Source organism: Ictalurus punctatus, chromosome 27 (assembly GCF_001660625.3).
Source record: "Ictalurus punctatus breed USDA103 chromosome 27, Coco_2.0, whole genome shotgun sequence".
Classification (NCBI taxonomy): Eukaryota; Metazoa; Chordata; class Actinopteri; order Siluriformes; family Ictaluridae; genus Ictalurus; species Ictalurus punctatus.
The window spans coordinates 12919596-12940804 of record NC_030442.2 but is presented as its reverse complement, the minus strand read 5'-3'; the positions used below and the strand labels follow the sequence as shown (position 1 = coordinate 12940804).

General features: G+C 36.9%; 2 protein-coding genes across 4 annotated transcripts; both read left to right on the top strand.

Annotated features, from left to right (window-relative positions):
• The first annotated feature begins 568 nt into the window (after positions 1–568).
• tssc4 (tumor suppressing subtransferable candidate 4) lies at positions 569–3434 on the top strand. 3 transcript variants are annotated; one of them, XM_017458632.3, is made up of 4 exons: positions 569–637; positions 914–1010; positions 1299–1326; positions 2046–3434. In XM_017458632.3, the coding sequence occupies exon 4, from the start codon at positions 2119–2121 to the stop codon at positions 3028–3030; it is 912 nt and encodes a 303-aa protein (XP_017314121.1). In that variant the 5' UTR covers positions 569–637; positions 914–1010; positions 1299–1326; positions 2046–2118; the 3' UTR covers positions 3031–3434. The 3 variants fall into 3 exon arrangements, with proteins under 3 accessions (XP_017314121.1, XP_017314123.1, XP_017314124.1); XM_017458634.3 differs by having other exon boundaries at positions 570–637; positions 914–993; XM_017458635.3 differs by lacking the exon at positions 569–637 and having other exon boundaries at positions 646–993.
• Positions 3435–4301: 867 nt separating this feature from the next.
• Positions 4302–19660, top strand: ano9b (anoctamin 9b). The gene is made up of 24 exons (XM_017458631.3): positions 4302–4666; positions 7717–7785; positions 8061–8201; positions 8285–8424; positions 8544–8593; positions 9197–9255; positions 9366–9451; positions 9599–9733; positions 9889–9982; positions 10079–10139; positions 10228–10310; positions 10463–10567; positions 11506–11670; positions 12976–13012; positions 13911–14022; positions 14186–14243; positions 14380–14477; positions 14558–14754; positions 15197–15349; positions 15470–15617; positions 15816–15935; positions 17190–17283; positions 17767–17879; positions 17975–19660. The coding sequence occupies exons 1-24, from the start codon at positions 4646–4648 to the stop codon at positions 18015–18017; spliced, it is 2382 nt and encodes a 793-aa protein (XP_017314120.1). The 5' UTR covers positions 4302–4645; the 3' UTR covers positions 18018–19660.
• The last annotated feature ends 1549 nt before the right edge of the window (positions 19661–21209 follow it).

Sequence of the window (21209 nt, the reverse complement as noted above, 5' to 3'; positions counted from 1 at the left end):
ACATTTAGACTTTTTATGATTTAAAACATGTATTAAAAATATCCCCAATGTATTTGTGAATAATGTAGATTTGTTTGTTTGTATTTATTGAAAAAGGAAGGGGATGTTTGTATTGTTTATTGTGCCGTTTTCTGTCTCTTCAAATAAAAACATTTAAAGTGACACCATGCTGGCTAATCTGCCTGTTGTTCTTTTCATAGCTAGTAGCCTAAATTGTGACATGTAATCCCATTTAGAGCACTAATAATCCGGATTTGGTCGTTTAAAAAAAAAGTCAGGATCTGGATCAAGGCAATCCAATCCAAGGTTGCTTTGAAAAAAACGACACAAAAATAAGATGGATTACCTAATCCTGGATAGCAAAACATCGGATTACAAAATGAGGATCATTTTGATCCCGATTTTTTTTTTTGAACAACTGGGTCCAGGAGTTAAAAATCAGTACGCATGCGCAAACATGAATTTTCCAAAACATTATTACTGGATCGTCAACACCGTGTGTACTGCTGTGTCTCCCCCTGTTGGACGAACTGAGAATTACACACTTAAAACGCAGAAGCAGATTTATTACTGCTCTGTACACTAGGGGGCGATATACACCTTGTTCTCTTCCTTACAAGAACAGCACGAAGAAGAGGTAAGCTACGTTGTTTTAACGTGCATTTGGTTGTTTCGTTGTGCTAAATAAATTTGTTTGTAAACTAAATCCAGTGAAATACACACACCTTTGAAAAAAAAGTCAGATTTTTTTTGTTGTTGTACCTTTTGTTTTCCGTGTAGCAAAGCATCGTTAGCTGGGCAGTTAGCTTTTTAAGGCGTTAGCTAGCTAACAGATTCGCTGAATGCACAGAACATGCTCAATAACAATCTGAACGCGTATCAGTCTCACGTGCATTTCACGTGCATTTCACAGAGGGACCTCCAGATCAACGTACTGGCGATGATCCGTGTGAAGTTTAGCATTTGCGCTGAAATGAGAATCTCGCAGATCCTGTGAGTCTTCAATCCCAGTAAGGCGCACCAGTATGCACACTAACACAAGTGACAGTTTTGGGACAGGAAGTACTGTGCTTAGGTTTTAATGGAGCCCTGGTCCCGGAATACCCCCTGTCCTGGACATTTTAGTGTTTTCCCTGCTCCAACTAATCAGCTCATTAACAGCCCTTCATGAGTTGAAGTGGGTGTTAGAGCTGAGAAAACATGAAAATGTGCAGGACAAGAGGCACTCCAGGACCAGAGTTGGGGTCTTGTGATGTATACCAACTGTACTCACACACTGTTTCTCTGAATTCATACAGAAGTGGTTGTTGGAGACTATTAGTAAAGGTAAGTGGCCCTGATTTATCATATAATGCCTGGTCTTGGTATGATTAGATAAACAGTAATTACAGACACTGAAGAAGATGGTTACAGCAAAGTAACCAGTGCGAATAAATAAATAATTCCTGTTGTAAAATCTGTATTTTCTATATGTTTGTATCATAAACTTCTATTCACGCTAAGCCTGGTCAAAAATGGTGGATGTTTTATTTTCTCTCACATTGTATTTCTGAGATAAAAACATAGATGACCCAAAACTTTTTGTGTCTTAATAGCGATAAGACTGAGGTTTCACTTTTTGGCTCTGCTCATCTGCTTCGTAAGGCCGCTTCATTAATTTTAAACGTAGACGGCTCTGTTTTTGGCGTTTCAAACTAAATACAAAAAATTTAGGATTTATATTTGATTCGAGTTTGTCTTTTGACCCACACGTGCAATATACTGTCAAGAATTCCTTTTTTCCATCTCAGAAATATTGCTAGACTTCACCTTATGTAATCTTTTCCTGTGACTGTGTTTTTATCTGTTTTTTTTTTCTTCGTATTTTCTTATTGTGTAAAGTGCCTTGAGAAGCTGCTTTTAAAGCACTTTATAAAAAAAGTTTATTATTAATCTATGATCATGAATTTCAAAACAGTTACTAATCATGACAGGCTAAAAAATTTTGTCGTATGTCCCAGTTAACTGGTGTCATCTACTATTTGATATCTTTATCATTTTCACAGGAGCTTCATTTGCTAGTTCTGAGAGTTCCAGCTTTCGACACTGCCCCTTGTTGACCTTTAATATATCTGCAGTATGAGTGACCCAAAGGGCAGAGATGACACGCCCAACAGTCTGTCCAATCGAGATGCCATTGACCTGCCTGATGATGCTTCTTTGAGTGACTCAGATCCTGATGAGTCCTCACATCCCCTGAGCAGAAAGGTTGAGGAATTGTCTTCTTCGTCTGATGAGGAAAACGTTCAGCAGCGCAGCGATGCTCCTCAAGGAACTCCCATGTTCAAGTTGACTGGTGGGAGTTTTGGCTTCTCATACCGCAGCAGAAGCATCTTTGATCAGCTGGATAGTGCCGTGAAGCTTACTTCAAGTCAGCTGGCTGAAGACAACATCATCGATGGTACATTTGCCCGACCTGCTCCGCCATCACCTCCTTTGAAACGTAAAGAACCAGAGGGAACCAAGAAAACTTCATCAACCAAGATGGTACCAGACTACCTGCTTAACCCTGAGCGGTGGACCCGCTATGACCTGGATGATGTTCCTGAGACAAGTGACAGAAAAAACAGCCAAGTGGCCCATGAGTTCATACAGGGACTCCATAACCGTAGGAGATCCCAAGAAGCTGCTGCAAATTCTTTTAGCCCAGCTTTCAACCAGGGCCACAGCAGCAGCTCAGGGCACAAGATTATCTTCTCCAAGCCCAGTCAGTCCTCCAAAGATGAAGGCCAGAATCCACACAAGGTGGACCGAGCAAAGACAAAAGAGGTTGGTTTAGTTCATTTGGATGACAAACAGGAAGAAGAAGAAGAAAAAGGGGGAAAGATGTCCCCTATTCACCATAACCTTTCACTGGATGGGAAGGAAAAGAAAAGAAAGTGGATGGATGAAGGTGACAATGACGAAAGAAAAGGGACTAATGTTACTTTCAGTAGTGGGAGGAAATTGAACCGCAAGAACTTCCGCAGGGCAAGTGAGGAAGAGGACTAAAAGCTTTCGATTGCATGTGTAGGCCCAAACCCTTATCTCCTCTGAGAATATATTCAGTTCTTACCCTGTGAGAGCTGTATAATCAGCTCTTACCCTTACTGTCTGTGATTGATCAAGCACTTATAATTTTGTCAATTTTTAATGTGTTGGTTGTAAAAGCAACAATCAGCACCAGAGATGATATAATATCACTACTACTTTTTTTTTTTTTTTTTTTTAAGTAATAAATATAACAATATAGACTCTCTGTTCCATTGTTTGTAACTTTGTTGGGTGTAAAACAGTATTGTAAAGAATTGATTACAAAAAAAATCTTTGATCATCTATATACAGTTTGAATGAGTAAAAGTAGTTTTCATGTTTTGTAGTTGTTTCTGAAATCATATTAAACAGTTTTCTCTTGACGTTTGGATAGTAAAAAAGCTGATATCAGGTTTGCATGGTTGTTTGGCCAAGTCCTGTTTTGTCCTGCATAAAGCAGAGTTGCAGTTTAAGCCTTTTAAAAATTGCCTATACACTTTTTTTTTTTTTTTTTTTTTTTTTTTTTTTTTTTGCACAGATGTAATTATGACCTTACACTGTTATAGTTTGCATGTAGATCAGATTAGACCCAAATGTGGCCCATTGCTCTAACACATCTGATAAAATTCACACCGTGCTGGACTCTGTCTCCTCTGCACTAGATACATTATCTGCCCTCTACACTCATTTGCCATTTTATCAGTTGCATCTACCTTATCTGGACTTTATACATGTACAATTACTAACGTCCATGTCTGTTCCTATACACAGTTTGTCAGCCCTGATTTACTTGGGTAGGGACATAAAGCACACCAAGGACTAGAGTGCTAGATGATTCTCAGCACAGCAGCCGCACTAATGCTGCTGTGCTTGATACACTCGTATCTCTGCAACACCAATCATGCTATCATATCGGTGTCACTGGTCGATGAGGAAGGCAACATAATTTACATTAAACATTTTCACAACCTATATAGTGGGCTTACTTGATAACATGTCTAGTAAGTGTTAATCATTAACACAATCAGTTTAGTGCTTCTTGTGAAGAATTGACAGTAATTATTTAAGAATGTCATCATCATAATCTTTAGTAACTGCTTTATCCTGGTCAGGATCTTGGTGGATCTGGAGCCTATCCCAGAAACACTGGGTGTGAGGTGGAAACATACTGGACAGGATCTCAGTATATCACAGGGCAACACACACACACACATCTAGGGACTTGAAATCGGAGAACAGCAAGTATTGTAAACAGTACCACCAGCAGTAACAAAGTCGAAGAAAATGGGGGAAAATATCATGCCAGTTTCAGTCTCTCATTGTTCTTCTGTTATATTCGCACACTCCTCCCTCGCGTGTGGTACTATGACGTCACTAACTCGTACCTGTGCAGCAGGTACAGTCGACTCCGGGCGCGCGCAACTTTTGCGTGTAGGATTCCGCAAGTAACGCGGAAGTGTAAAAGAGCCACAAACCTGTTTATGTCCTAACGCCCTTCATGGACTTCTGTTTTTGTTACTCGTGGAGCGGTACACGGAAGATGTTGAACTGAAGCGCACATTTCAGTTAAATCTCCGTAAATATCTACTTCACCATGTCATTCTCAGAAGTCAAGGTAAGACAGGGCGAGAAAAAGAAGACTGGTTTGTTTGATTCATTTTGGGTAGGTGCGGTAATGTTATGGCGTTTGTCTAAATAAAGTGAAAGTTCCATGTCTATTAGAACTGCATCACATTACTTTTTTCCGCAGGTGTTCTTGCAGGACTTAGGTACTGTACTTCAGATTTAATGGCTTGTTAGCAAACATTGTAGGTGATTCAAATGAGTTTTCTTTGACAGTGAATAAAGATATCCCACCCCGATGACACATCAATTTCATAATAATTTGATTTACATTATTCTAACATAATTTAGATTTTTCCCTAAATTGTCTACTGGACTTTAGGCATCCATAGCCACACTCATGTAGGGGGAAAAAACTTGCCTAGGTGTTTTTGTTTGTTTGTTTGTTTTGACAGCAAAACACTGTGGTAGGGATTTTCATAAGAACATTTGGCTCTCTTCCCGGAGGGAATACTGTATCTATTACTGTTCATAGATAATTATACATGCACAGAACATAACCAGGTGATCTGATGTTGAAATGTACAGTGAAGTTGTTTTCCTACCCTTACAAAAAAAAAAAAAAAAATTCACATCACATATGGCTAATATGTGATGAAAGATGAAAGAGGTGGCTGTGCAGTTCAGTGTTATGCATTTGAAAATAAATTAATAATTGGAGAAATTATAATTTGGAAAAAATAAAAACACATGCACTGCATGGGAAAAGTCCACATATGAAAGATGTGAAGTGTCTAAAAACAAAGTGTAAAAACTATGTATATAATAGTGTGCATTACCTTTCTGTATGGTTAACAACCCATCTTCTGTGAAATGTGTTATTAAGAAGCATGTGGTTTCTAATTCCTTATTAATGACTAGGTGACATTTTTATGTAAGGCTAAGTGTTCTCATGCTCTTACTGAGAAACAGAATTGAAAGCGGACAGACTTGCATTGTAATAGCAAACTGGAGGATCTGGTGATATTATGCTGAACTGCTTTGAGCTTCATATGGGTAACAGTGGCAGAGCCAGGAATTTTTTGTTATCAGGGGCCAGCAGTCACTCTGGGGTGGAACTGAAAATGTCATTATACAAACAAAAATATGTTAAACCTTAAAAAACTAGACTATTTTAGGCACCCACAGCACAATCATCAATAATTAATTGTACTTCATACAGTTAGCAATAATGAATTGTTTGTAAATAAAGAGATAGTTCACACAAAAAAATGAAAGTTGTGTCATCCTTCATGTGCTGCAGAAACTCTCGTGACAGAGTGTACTCTTTTATTAAGCAGCATGAAGATGAATCCTGCAATAGTTTTGCAAACCGGTTACAGTCATTGCTATAATTGAAAATGCACAACCCAAATCGGAGAAAAGTTGTGTTGTGGCAGTAAAGAGATGTATCTATCACTAAGAAACATGAATTATTCTTAAGAAAAAAACGACTGAAAATACAATTGCTAATGGGGTGGCCAGGCTTCAGTCCATGGTGGCCATGGCCACCCCTAGCCACCCACTACCTCCACGCCTGATGGGTGTTAGTTGAATATGTACAACAATAGAGCCAGACAGTCTTTTAAAAACCTGCCTTTATATGTTGTTTGGACATTTTCAATGTGAAAATGTGTGCATTTAGTTGTCATAACTATGAAATTGACAGTTGTCAAGGTATCAAGGTGTATAGAGAGAAGACCGGATGACCAGTAATTCAGCACTGGTTATGCCGGCTGTGTTTGCTTTGTTGCATTATTTCTCTCTCTTTTCTCAATCAAACACACACACTCATGCCTCAGAGACATGCCTGGACCTGTAATTGCGTTAGACCTGTAGGAGTAGACTTTGCGTTTTGACTTGTGTTTACTACTGTTCAGAGGTGTGTAGTAACACGCTACATTTACATCGTTACATTTACTTGAGTAACTTTTGGGGGGGGATGTACTTTTAAGAGTAGGTTTAAATGGCCATACATATACTCTTAACTCAAGTTCATTTTTAATCACAGAAATGTACTTGTACATCGCTACATTTGGAGGCGTTCCTCCATTACTGTTAAATGTTAATGAATATATGTAGTTTTAATAATTTGTTTATATAATATAGAATGAGGTTACAAGCCTCACGATATGCTGCAGTGGTCTGAATGCAGACGCAACAACCGCTCACTTTTTTAGCGGAAGATAATGGCCGAAGAGGAGCTGATGATGGAGGCACGCACACATGCACTCTCTCTACACACTTTCCCTTCTGTTCTGTTCCATAGTCTGTTCTTTTGTTCTCTGTTGTCTTGTTTAAAGTGTTGTTAACATGTTAAGACAGTCAACCGTTGGGAAAATGCTTGTTTTTTTGGTGTTTTTGGGGGTCAGGGGGGGGATTTTGTGTTGAAAAAAGATAGGTTGTGTGTTATTGTACCCTTCATAGAACTAGGATCTGCTGCTTTCATTGGCTCATGGCAAATCAGAGGATACCAATATTGCCAGGATCAGACAAACCGTTTGTCCGCCATTTTGAAATTTGTCATATATTGTAATATCTTTTAAAATATTTGACATATCAGCACAATATTACGTAGGGATCATTCATAGCATGTCCTTTAGGTACCTGAAAAATTTGAACACAGTGCCACCTAGTGTTGTAGAGATATATGTTTTTTTGTAAAAACATAACTCCCGAAAACCTTTGTATTTTTTTTGGTGGCATTTCATGTGTGGCGCACTGTGATAAACGACAAGCGTTACTTCTAAAGGTCCTGTATTTGATTCCCCTGTGGTGCAAGTTCTTAAAAGTTTGTGTAATGTTTTGTCTTTCAATTCCTTTCTTTTGTGGATCAGCATTGCAATAACCTTTCAGCCTCTTGGCATGCAAGTAAATGCCTCTGTACTGTTCATTTCCCATTCAATCATCTTCTCAGCTGTGCTTCTGAACCTATCTTTATTTATTCATGTCTACTCACTCTTTGTGTTCTTCAGGCTCCGCATTCCACTTGCTGCGCCTTTGGTGTTTGGCTCCTTTAAACGCTGCTTCAGCTTTAATTATTTTTCTGTTGTTATGCTGTAGGATGACATAGAGCTGGATGTGATGAGTAGGGAAAACATTGAAAATGGCAGAGAGGCCTTAAAACCAATGGTAAGACAACTCAAACTACTCTCTATGTGTATGAAATTGCATTCTCATGCTTCCCATATTAAAGCTGCTGAATTATTGGGATCTCACAAGACTCATGGTTAGGCATTGTGTCGCATAGAATACATTATGCTGTCACCACTTCCTCTCAGCACCCAAAAACCACAGATAAACAAAAATTTAAATGACCATCAATAAACTATGAATGTCAGTTAGTCATGTGAATGAGCTTTTGTTGTCTCACTTGCATTGTTATCCATGTTGTTGTTGTTTTTCAGCTAAGCTCACCTAATGCTGCTGTGCGATCATTTGACTGCATACTTGTAGCACATTTAGTTGAAGATGAAGATAATGAGAGATTAAGGAAAAAGCAGGAGGCCTACATCAGCGAGCTCAAATCGAAAAATTTGAATGTGACTGTGAGTTCTCAGTTACAGCCTAATAGAGGCCAATAATTTTTTATGCACAACTTTATGCACTTGTCCTAACTCTGCATTAACAGAAAATCCACCATGATAACAAGATATTCTATGGTGTCCGTGCCCCTGAGGAAGTCTTCAACAAGTATAAATACCTGCTGAAGGTGTCTGATTCTTGTAACTGGAGTGCTGAATATGGAGGTTATGTCCAAAACACCACAAGGTGAGTAAGAAAACTTGTCGATGTCATTTGTTGTATTCCAGTAGTTTACTGCAAAGTTTTTATGTTGATTAATTTTATATACACAAGCTCATGCTAAATACTGATCCCACTTTGTCCAGGATCAGGATTGTCCATTTTATCCTTCAACAAACATTTATTGGGACAGGAGGTGGGTGAACTGCTTGTCATTTCCTCTTTTTTTTTTTAATAAATTGTGCATAGTTTCCAATCTGCATAATTTCCATGCACAAAATGCTGTAGTACATTTGCATTTATTCCTTACTGGAATCCAAATAGGCACACTATTAGAAAAAGAAGGTTCAATAAAGGTTCTTCAGTGGTCCATTGGATAATTAAGGGCCATGTTAACGTTTCAGTATTGTTCCAATTTTAGTATATTTAATATGTTTCTGGAGATTTTATACATTGTTTCAAGAATGGCTCAAAAAAAGTTTCAGACTTATTTTAGCATTTCTTTCAGAAATATTATTTAAGCCATTAGATATCTGTTTCTATCCTAATGGATAAATTTCACTTCACAATTGGTTGTTCACGTTTAAATGTGTCGGGAATTCTCCTTTGACAATATTGGCCTCAAAATGAAGAAATAAATTACTAAGAACATTATTACAAATCTAACTACACAGAATCTAATGTTGCATACTAATGCTGCACTCTGATTACATATGCAGCCAGTTTATGCAGTACACAGAGAATGTTCGTAGGCCTCCATGTTAATCAGTTGTATTGTAATCCTTCTAAACACACCCAGAGGTCCTGAAGGATCTTATGAAGCAAAACGTGTTCGAGACCTTGTTCTGCCTGCATGAGGTAAAACCTTATTTGTTTGCTTTTTTTTTTTTTTCAGTGGCTCGGTTATTTGCTCTGATTGATTAAGCTCTGAAATATGAAACATATTATTGATGTGTTTACATTTGTAGAGGACACAGCAGGAGTACCTGAAGAGAAAGTGGGCCAGCTGGGGGGCCTTAAAACATCTACTCAGCCAACCTGTTGATGATGTCAGGTAAGGCCTGCTCTGTTGTTCTTTTGAGAAACCCATCTCTAACTCTACTTTCTATTCAGTATTTTTTTTTTTTTTTGTGACATTAGTTGTGCTTATTCCTCTGTGAATTAATATTGCCTTACTGGCAACTTTAATGTGTTCTTGCAGGGACTATTTTGGTGAGAAGGTAGCATTGTATTTTCTATGGCTTGGCTGGTACACACGCTTGCTGATCCCTGCTGCCGTCATTGGAGTGGTTGTGTTCCTTTATGCCCTGGCTTTCTTTGATTCAAACCCCCTCATGTGAGTGTGTGGTGTGTATGAATATGTAGATTATATGCTATAGTAAATTAACAAATTAGATCTTCTAAAGTCACTGAAGGGATAATTATGTCTTTTTGTCTCTAATTATGTCTCTTATTTGGTTCATGTTTTGACATAATTTCTGTGTTTTCTAGAAAGGAGGTCTGTGAGTCAAATGTCACTATGTGTCCAATATGTGACATAAGGTGCCAAGTGTGGAAACTTTCTGACACCTGTTTTTATGCTAAGGTATTCAAATAAGACCTTAACAACACTGGTTTTCCTTGATTAGTTTGTTAAAAGAAAACACTAAAAGTCTGTATGTCTTCTGTTCTTATTTTTCAGTTGAGCCATCTATTTGACAATGAAGGAACCGTGGCCTTTGCAATGTTTATGGCTGTTTGGGGTATGTATTGTTCTCCTGCTGTTGCTAAAACAAATATATCCAGACCATATATATGCCTCATGATTTATTTTAATATGGTATGAATTAGCCACTTTGTTTCTGGAGCTGTGGAAGAGGCATCGATCGCTACACGTCTCCAGGTGGAGAGTCTTTGACTGGTGTGAAGATGAGGTGGAGTATTATTTAATTTGATAAATAATGTCTACCAGTACCAGGCCTTGTTTTTTGAGTAATTTGTTCCTTGTAGCCGAATGTATCATCACTTAAGTGATTTGCCAAAAGCTGTTCTCTTGGATTTGATTAAAGCGTTGTTGGGCCCACAGGAGGAACTGATCCTGGAGATTGTAAATGACCCGCATTGTAAACCCAAGGAGTATAAACATTCATACATACAGAGCTTTCTTGTTCTTCTGCTGTTCACACTGGTGGTAAGACATTCAATTTAGTCCCTTTGCTGATTTTGTTCATGTGGATGTGTGTTACTCATTAACAAGCCCCACTTCAAATGTTGTCCTAAACCCTACGGTCATTTTTCACGTCTGTAAACCTGAAAAATGTGAACACGTGGTGCTCTTGTCTTTGAGCCCTTAAGGTGCATGAGAGTTAGAACGGCACCATTACAAACTTGATGTGTCACTACCCAATTAAATACTTGTGTGATTGTGGGTGAAGTGTTGATCATTTTTCATTCAAAGATGAATAATATTCAGTGTCATTTTGGCAGACCCTTGACAGAAATCACACAAGATCATACTAACAATTGATGTAACAGACATGTGTTGTGAAGATCAGACTATGATAGAACCCTGTTCTTTAAATAAAACAGGGCACTCACTCGTACCTGATTGTCATCCCATTGATTTAAAACACCTGACTCTAATTTCACCCTCAAATTCACTGCTAATCTTAAAGGTTCACATACTTTTGCTACTCAAAGATATGTAATATTGGATAATTTTCCTCAATAAATAAATGACCAAGTATAATATTTTTGGCTCATTTGTTTAATTGGGTTCTCTTTATCTCCTTTCAGGACTTTTGTGAAAATCTGATGATGTTTTAGGTCGTATTTATGCATAAATATATAAAATTCTAAAGGGCTCGCAAACTTTCAGGCACCCCTGTAGCAAAAATCAGTAGCTTACAATCAGCTAATAAAGTTTGTTTGTTCCACATGAGTTGCAACACTAAGTAAATTAAACCACACGTATGTTCTCTGAATGGTCCAAGCATATCACAAGGCATTTTAACATAAGACACCACTGTTGCCAACCCGTCTATTAAGAGCTCATAGAGGACATTGTTAAGCACTTTTTTGGAATGCAAACTGATCATCAGCCCTATGTGTCTTTTTCACTGTGTGTAGCTGGTGGTGATCATAGGTCTAACGCATGCTCTAGTGATCTGCCGTGTGGTGTCTGCCATGCTCCTATCTCAGACCCAGTGGAAGTTTCTGAGCGATAATGCCAACATGATTGCAGTGACTCTGGGAGCAGTGCTGCACTACATCACTATACAGATTATGACTCGGGTAAGAACCACCATCTGGCACCACTTTTACAAAGTCTCAGACTAAGGTTCTGTTTAGAGCTGGTATTAACATCCATGGGCAGTGTAAAGTTCAGGTGTGAATGAGGTTAAATAGGTGGCCACGGATGTATATTTCCACATTTCTAGTGTGAACAATAAACAGTCCAATTACATCCCAAACCACCAGACTAAAAATTGTCCTTGAGCAAAAGTATGATTACTTTCAAAATATTTTTAAGCAAACTTAAAAACTGTCATCCAAATAACAAATTAGGTAAGAGTAGGGCGTTTTAATCAAATTTTTACTATTGTCTGTCTATCTGGTTTTATTTTGTTTTCTATATTACTTTTCTTACTCTGTTCAGCACTTTGGTCAGCTTTGCTGTGTTAAATGTGCTATATAATAATATTTACTTACTTACCTACTTACCAAGTATCTAAGTACTCTAGCATGTTACCCTCTACAAACATTCATGGATTTTGCATAGCCAATCCACCTATTCAGCATGTATTTTGAAAGTGGTAGGAAACATGGACAGTACCATAAACTCAAGATCAAACAGAAGACCGTGTAGCTGTGATCATTTTACATAATCAAAATTCTTAGGAATTAAAAGTAGTTATTTTATGATTCATTCACAGAAAAAAATGCAAACATAGCTAAAAGAAAATAGCTGAATGTAACAAAGTAGAATTAAAACTGGTCTTACCCAAAAGGCTAAATGTAGTTAGTATGTTACTACCTGCCTTTGCCAACAACACTGAAGGACCAGTTAGTTAGCGATATTTATGTCTCTTGTGATCTACTTGTGATCAGATCTTAATGCCTAGACTGAACAGGACTTAAGGAGTGTTAGATTTAGGATCAGCTAGGTCCTAGACCAATTGGTGTTATAAATAATGTAGTATTAATAAATTCAGGCAACATTTATCTAATTATGGCGCAGTCTACCATAGTAGTTTCACAACAATTTCAGTAATGCCTGTGGACCATAGTGACTGTCATGTGACTCTAGTTTCATGAGTGAGTGTGTGAGTTTCACCAGTGTAACTTACACACAGAGATTTAAATTCTGGGGTATTTCCCATCATTCAGTAGAACATGTGAACTCTACAAATGGAATAAAAACAAGTATCTGTTGCCCTCCTGAACATATGTAAACATTCTTATGAATATCTGAAACATGCAATGTGTTGGTTCAGCTTATGTATTTTCTCATCAGATACAGTCTTCACAGTCTTGCTTATTTTTAAAATCTCTAATTAAAGAGCATTGAATGATGTCACAACTTTTGTTTCTTTGCAGGTGAACAGATTTGTGGCATTAAAGCTGTGTACATTAGGTAGGTATAGAAAGTCAAGCAATTAGTCATGTGTAACAATTTGATTCTTCCACCTATTATGTTTTCAGTGGTGAAAAACACTGTAAATGGAGCCAAATGACTCATAGACACTGGTTGAACAGGTTTCCTCAGTGAGGTGTACATCAAAACAGTGTGCATTGCTGATTATTTCTTTACCTGTCCTCTATGTAAAGTCATATAGTTTGGCAGTTTTATCAAGCACAATATTTTCTTTCCAATTATAAAATAATTCCAGTGCATTTTTTCAACAAAACACTTGTTTCAAAACTATTGGCACCCCACTATTAAATAATAAGCATGTCCTGGAAAGAAAAATAGGACTGTATTCCTGTATTATCTAACAAGCGTGTGTGAATACTAATATGCCTTTATACAGGAAATACAGCTCTTTTATATTCTAAGCTTTGTGCACATGGCCTTCCCTTTTTAATTCACTCACAGGTTTTCATTAGGGTTCAAATTTGATTTGGATGCATGTTTGCGCTCTTAATTCTTAATCTTCTGGCAGAGGATGGTGGTGTGGTCATGAATACAATTCCTGACAAATTATATATGGCCTTTAATCTCATATTTACCATTTAATTTTATTTAATAGACATTACCTCACTCTTGGAGGTAAACTGTCATCTGCTTTTGTGATTTTCACCAAACTGTTTGGTTGGGTTTTATATGGTCAAAAGTAACAATAAAGTCCTGGATAATGTAAGAAATTGAAAAGTAGAATATTTTCAAGGATATGCATTATAAACAAAATACTATTATTTAAAAAAAAGTGTTCTGATAAGAATAATGTCTGCTAGGGAAATAGTGAAGGGTGCCAATAATTTTAGGGTTGACTATATGTGGCTAATCCATCTGGCATTGTGTATCCCTGCAGAAAACACTCGCTCATTTGCAGCCACAGAGAGGAGCTTTACTGTGAAAATGTTCACCTTCCAGTTCTTCACTCTCTTCTCCTCGCTAATATATGTGGCCTTTTTTCTGGGCAGGTAATGACTATCCTTACAGGTTTGTTTTATATCAGATTTACAGATTTTTTTTATTTTGGATATGGATTACAGAACCTTAAAACTAATATAAAAATCTATAAACTATTTTCTGTCTTATTGACAGTCAACAGTATGTGTAAATGATCACTTATACTTTGCTCAGGATTAATGGCCACCCAGGCAACTATGTACGAATAGCTGGAAAATGGAGACTGGAGGAGGTAAGATTTATACATTTACAAATCCCATAATTTTACTTCAAAACTTACCATTTAGATTATAGCTGCCACCAACAAACATACAATAATAATATAAATAGCTGTGTGTAGCTGATGTCATGCATCCATTGCATTTTAGTGCCACCCTAGTGGTTGCCTTACTGACCTCTTCATTCAAATGGCCATCATTCTCCTCCTCAAACAAACCATCAACAACATATTTGAGTTTACTGTGCCGTAAGTGATTTTAACTGAACTAGTAACTGCCCCACTTCTTAAACTTGATTATCTTATTAAGGTCTGTTGTTTTCCTCTAGGTGGTTCAAGCTTCATCTTAAACGTGTAACATTTAAGAAAGACCTGAAGAAGTGTGGTAGCTGCAGAACGTCATCATGTAAAGAAGACGGTCCTGGTATTGAGCTCTGTGACATCTGTAATCTCCAGGATTGGCTGAGAAACTACCATCTGAATGCTCTCCATGACTTCAGTTTGTTTAATGAGTTCTTAGAAATGGGTAGGTGTGTTTGAACATAAACCGAAAACAAAACAACAACAAACAAAAAACTCAGAAAAGCATTCACCCTGTTGTCAGGAAATAAAGATCAAATCCTGATGATAGCAGAGCCATAAGCGAGCAAAATTGGCCATGCTCTCTGGGTGGGAGGGATGGCGTACTCTCATGTTGAAAAGATGTGGGTGGCTGACTTCACATGTCTCAAAGGAAGTATGAAGCCTTCACCTTCCCTGATTGGTAACTGTTGAATGATAATGGAGAGCTGGGTGGGAATTGGCAGGTGACTAATTTAGGGAGAGAATGGGGGAAAGACGTGTCAATTCTGTCTATCATATTGCCTTTGTATCCTGAAAATCCCCTAGTTATTACTCTCTCCATTTGGTCATGTGCACTGTGTCTCATTTCAATTAAACAATAATTTGCCATTCTCCCCTCTCTGTAGTTATCCAGTTCAGTTTCACAACCATCTTTGTAGCAGCATTTCCCCTGGCTCCGCTTCTTGCCCTCATCAACAACATAATTGAGATCAGACTGGATGCCATTAAAATGTTGCACATGGAGCGCCGCCTAGTGCCAATGAAGACAAATGACATTGGTGAGATGTGCTTACTTTCACCTATGCATGTAATCATTATAAAAGAATGCTCAGAATATCAAGGTTTGCAAATTTATTCCGACTGCCTTGTTACCTTGTTTGTTTTCCGTGTACACGCAGGCGTGTGGACTAGAGTTTTAGAGGTAATCGGGGTGGCAGCAGTCATTGCCAATGGACTGGTAATCGGCATTTCATCTGAATTTGTTCCTCGTCTGGTTTATCGCTATCGTTTCGGACCATGTTCCAATGGAACAGCGACAGACTTGCAGTCAGTATCAGTATCGGATCCGTCACCTTATATTTATGTCAGAATATGTGCAAAGTTTCACTAGATTTACAGCCTTGATGTGTAAAATAACATCATAAGATACACTAAGCTGTGTTTAGGCTTGGTATTTAATTGCTAGAAAAAACTCTACAAAAAGAGCTGAGAGCTATTTTTAAGTAAATTTTTTGTGTTTATCAGGTGTATGGTAGGCTACACGGACTACACACTCGCCACTGCACACATGTCTGATGCAAATGTGCGTAAAGACTTCACCCTTGACCAGATGATGCAAGGTGGGATAAATATCACTCAGTGCAGGTGAGGTTCTGGAAAACATTTACTTGTATTTGTTATGGCACAGACCAAAACATTCTTGAACCCAGCCAATCACTGTATATATGGGTTAATGCTGTAACAGGGGTGAAAAATTGAAGCCAATACGTCTCTGAGCCCGTCCCATGGCTGACTGCAGTAGAAATTTTAACTCCGCCCATTCCCATGTTAGTGACTGGAACGCAGGCCAAAATTACATTTATACAAATAATTTTTAAGAATAGTGTTCTGTCAGTTTGATAAGGACAGTTGACCCTGATATTTCCCCCATATTTTTCCTCATGATAATGCATTTTATAAGTTATTTGTGGATTGTGAGGTGATTGACAGTTCTGGACAGGTGACCCTCATGAATATGAACACACTTTTCATGTGCACACTACGAGCATGAAGCAGGGGAGTGTCCATGATCAATATGGGCAGGTGAGAGGCGGATACACTGTCTGACTGACCTACTGATCTACTGAGTATGCTCTGGCTCCATCACCACTTTTGACCTACTGTGCAAACTCAGTCAAGATGTTTCAATTCAATTCAATTTTATTTGTATAGTGCTTTTAACAATGGACATTTTACCAAAGCAGCTTTACAGAAACATATAAACACAGGATACAGATTTAAAGTGTGTGAATTTATCCCTACTGAGCAAGCCAATGGTGACTTTCAATTCTACCAAATTTAGGCTTCAAAACTGCACAGTGGGAATAAATGACATCTGAAGTGTTTTCATCTTATATCACAGTAACTTGCCAAAGATTATATTTTCTTCTTTAATAAAGAACACCACATCATAGTTTTTTTGTGCATTTGTAGTTATGTTTAATGTTGTGGGGAGTTCACAGAACAAGTTAGTGCCTGCCTCTCTCTTGAAGCTAATAAGATTATTATTATTATTATTATTATTATTATTATTAATAATAATAATAATAATAATAATAATAATAATAATAATAATAATCAGATAATAGATTATGCAATTTTATTTGTTAAATAATCAACACATTTAACTGACCATATTCACTGTCCCCGTGTGATTTGCATTGAAGTCAGCAGTATTGCCAGAGTTGCTGTTATAGAAATTTAATCAACACCTTCTGACAACAGCAATGTTGTATGATTTTTTTTTTTTTACATACAGCCTAAACTTTTTAGAATCTGTCAAATAAACTGAAGATGAGAAGTTGGTAAACTGATAAAACTAGTGAAAAGCTTCACTAACATGTTTTTGTCATTTTCCAGCTATAAAGCTTACCGCAATGAACATGACCATAGCTTCACCTCACACTACTGGCTCATACTCGCAGCCCGCTTTGCTTTTGTCATCTTGTTTGAGGTATGATAATTAGCCAGCCCTGTCTATCATACTGTACATATTAGTATCTGTTTATTCCTTAATAATCTACTTTTTCTAAATGTGACCTAGAAATTTGATATACTTTTTGTTTGCCTTTTGGCTAGTCTTAAATAAATAAATACACATAATTGCTAATAATAATGAGTTGAGATCATGCTAACTCAGATGGACTATGCTAGTTGATCCCTGCTAGCATTGATTGATGGACATCTTAGAATTTACTTTCAAATGAAAGAGCTCTTTCCTTAAATTTGATTATAATCTAGGGCTTGCGTTGCTTCTCTTGTTTAGAGAAATATATTACATACAGTCACTGTAATTTCTGAATGTTAATCAATATTAGGATCATGCTAAGTGATCTCTGGCTTTTCAAATACACATCAGAATTTATGCTCAAACAAAGGAACACTTTTCTGTAAATATTGTGATAGTTCACTGTGATCTTACTCTTGTTCTCAATAGCATGTTTTAGTGGTGTGTAAGTTTACCCTTGCCTGGTTTGTGCCTGATAACCCCATGCGGGTGAAGAACCACAGACTACATGACAAACTGAGCAGGCTGAAACAGGAATTACAGTGAGTATTGTAGACAGAACTTTGGACAACTCTTTCTTGTTCTTCGTTTTGTCATATCTCTGAGTTGCTTTTTATCCCTTTTTTATTGTCTTTAGGGAACTGAGCGCACAATACGACAACAGGACCACCGATGTTTAATTAACGAAGGTCTTTCTACTGATGGCTCTCTTGAAAAAGTTCTTACAAGGACTATGTTTACATTGAGAATGCCTTACTGCCTTATATGTAAATGATGGAGAGATAAGAGAAACGGATTTCAGCCACAGTTTGCATTGTGACTGAAGGTTAGAACCACGTTAGTGTTGTATATTGACTGCATCTCCATTTTTGCTAGCCAAGACTCATAGATTTCATAACACTATTTGTTTTTGTTTTTTGTAATTAGGCATTTGAAAACTAAAATATTTGTTTTAGGGATAGACAGTGCAGGACAGTCATTTTGGCAAGCTTAATACACCCGGTTAACATTTTAAAAGTAACCTGCAGCAATAAATTTGTGAGGTTTTAGAGGAGGGCAGGAGAAGGTACTCTCGGGAAAGGTGGATATATAAAACTTTTTTAAATATTGAAGGTACATAAAGTATGGAATTACCTTTTAGGTGCACCTTTCAAGGTGAAGGATACATGCAAAGGTGCAAAAGGTGTACGTTTTCAGAGAGCCAACCCAGCAACAAGGCGTGTTAAATTTTCTTTTTTTTTCCCCTGAGCGTGTAAACCATAGCTTGCACAGTGACTGCATATGATTATATAGTGGATGATAATCACCCTTTCACAGTTCCATGCTATCCTAATTTGTATTGTTGTTATTGCTATTGTATTTGTTAACTCTGTCACAGGAGGAAAAATTATTCAACTTCATTTGTGCTATAAAAACTTGTTAAGATCGGTTAATATTGTAGATCACATTGTCCCCACGTGATGGCAGTGGTGGCAAGGTTGAACATGAACCATGAAAATTATAGATGCTTTTAGCAAACACTTCTATTTTAGGCTACTTTTTTTTTTTTTTTTTTTTTTTTTTAACATACATTGAGCAACAACAGTGCCAGACTGGATCTCATAACATTTTGCAGTTTACGAGTTGTGTGTGTATGGTTTTATATATTTATTATTTTTTACCAATTTTTTATTATTATTATTTTTTTTTTAAAAGTATGCACCGGTGTTATTTTCCATACATGCAGTATGAAGGGATACATTTTGGGTGATCTGAGTATATTAAATTGTGGTTGAGTAGTTGTAATGCTGCACAAACACGAACTGTGAATGTATTAAACCCCAAGCGTCATATGGAATTCATATGGAATTCCATTCAGGTCTGAAATGTTTTAGATTATAATATATTATGAGGAGACCACATGGAAATGTATAGTTTTCCTTCATATGTTTGATAGATGTATAAGAATGGAATGTATTTGTTTCATGTAATTTTTCCCCCCAGTGATGTCAGTTAGTGGTGCATCTAAGATGATAGATAAGATGACAATAAGCTGTTAATCAAATATTATGTTTCATATTACATAAAAAAGGTCAAATTTCACTAATGTATATTATAATGATATGCTTTATCAGTACTCTTTTATCGCTGTTATATGTTTGCTTGTTTCATAGTGATTGCACATTAAAGCCCATGGACCTTCCGTTGAATTTACAGACTTTGACCTGAGGGGAAGGGATGTGTTTCATGTACAAGTAGTTGTACTTTTGTTTAAGCTATTAAACATTCATTGACCACTTACTCAGGTTAAAAACTATCATAAGGGCACTTTTCATGTATGTAATTAAGCTGTTGTCTGTCTGTTACTTTGCACAATTTGACATCAACTCCATTTTTTACCAAACCCCAAACCACTCCACTGTACACTGCACAATACATAATGCAGATGCAGTAAAATATATTCATTGTGAAGCTTGCTTTACATCAGTGGGCTTTCATAATAAATTCAACAGCCCATTCACTCTCGATTGTATACCAGGTGTCAGTGTATTTCATCCAAAGAGACATTGAGTTGTGCTTTCCCTGGTGATTTTCATAGTAACTGCCGTATAATTGGTTGCACTTTATTTACTTGAATAATTGTTCCTCTTAAAACACTGGAAGAAAGAGTGTAGCAGAAGATCATCTTTTCATATTTCTACATGATGCACAGGCTAATATAGTTTGAATCTCTGCCATTTTCCAGCCAAATCTAGAGCGTTGGCTTTCCAGAAATTAACACAGATGCCAAGTGTACATTCTTATTAATATGCTTCCTCAGATGCATGCATGTGTCCTCCTATGCATCTTGCATTTGTGTGTATGCACATAGGTATTAGCATATATAGTGTATCCAGAAAGTATTCACAGCGCTTCACTTTTTCCACATTTTATGTACAGCCTTATTCCAAAATGGATTAAATTAATTATTTTCCTCAAAATTCTACAAACAATACCCCATAATGACAACGTGAAAGAAGCTTGTCTGAAATCTTTGCAAATTTATTAAAAATAAAAAACAAAAAAGCACATGTACATAAGTATTCACAGCCATTGCTCAATACTTTGTTGAAGGGCCTTTTGGCACCAATTATAGCCTCAAGTCTTTTTGAGAATGATGCTACAAGCATGGCACACCTATTTTTGGGCAGTTTCTTCCATTCTTCTTTGCAGGACCTCAACAAAATGTGGAAAAAGTGAAGCACTGTGAATACTTTCCGGATGCACAGTATGATATAATCATCATATTTAACATGTATATTGTTATTAGCATTTTATATTTAAAAAAAAAAATTCCACCAAAAACTGAATTATTTCTGCTACAGTTTGATTGTGATGATACCTTAAAACAAGGATAAAATAATTCACGTAATTTTTTTTTTTCTTGGACCATATTTTTAGATTTTCATTGTGTGGTATTTTACCAGCTTTATACATACCTAGTCAATGACAAACGAAATACCAATAAATCTGCCTTGGTGTTGACTGCAGAAGCATGGTTTCCATTTAAAAAAAAAAAAAAAAAACAAACAAACAAAAAAAAAAACTTAAAGGTTTTGTAATATTTCCCACCATTATGTGCTGTTTACATTAAAATCTCTGCTTATAAAAAAAAAAAAAAAAAACCCTTGCTCTTTGTAGTTGCCACAGGCTGTAAACGGAAGCAAAAAACAATGGATGGACCACCAACACCCAACCAGTCAAGGGTCAACCGGTCACTTTTCATAAAGTTCCACCTCATAAACTAGCATTCAGGTGTTTTAGTCTTGGCATGTTTTGTGGGCATGGTATTTTACAGAACATTCAAGGGAAAGGATTTCCCTTGAAATCCTTAAAAATCAAAATAGTTGACT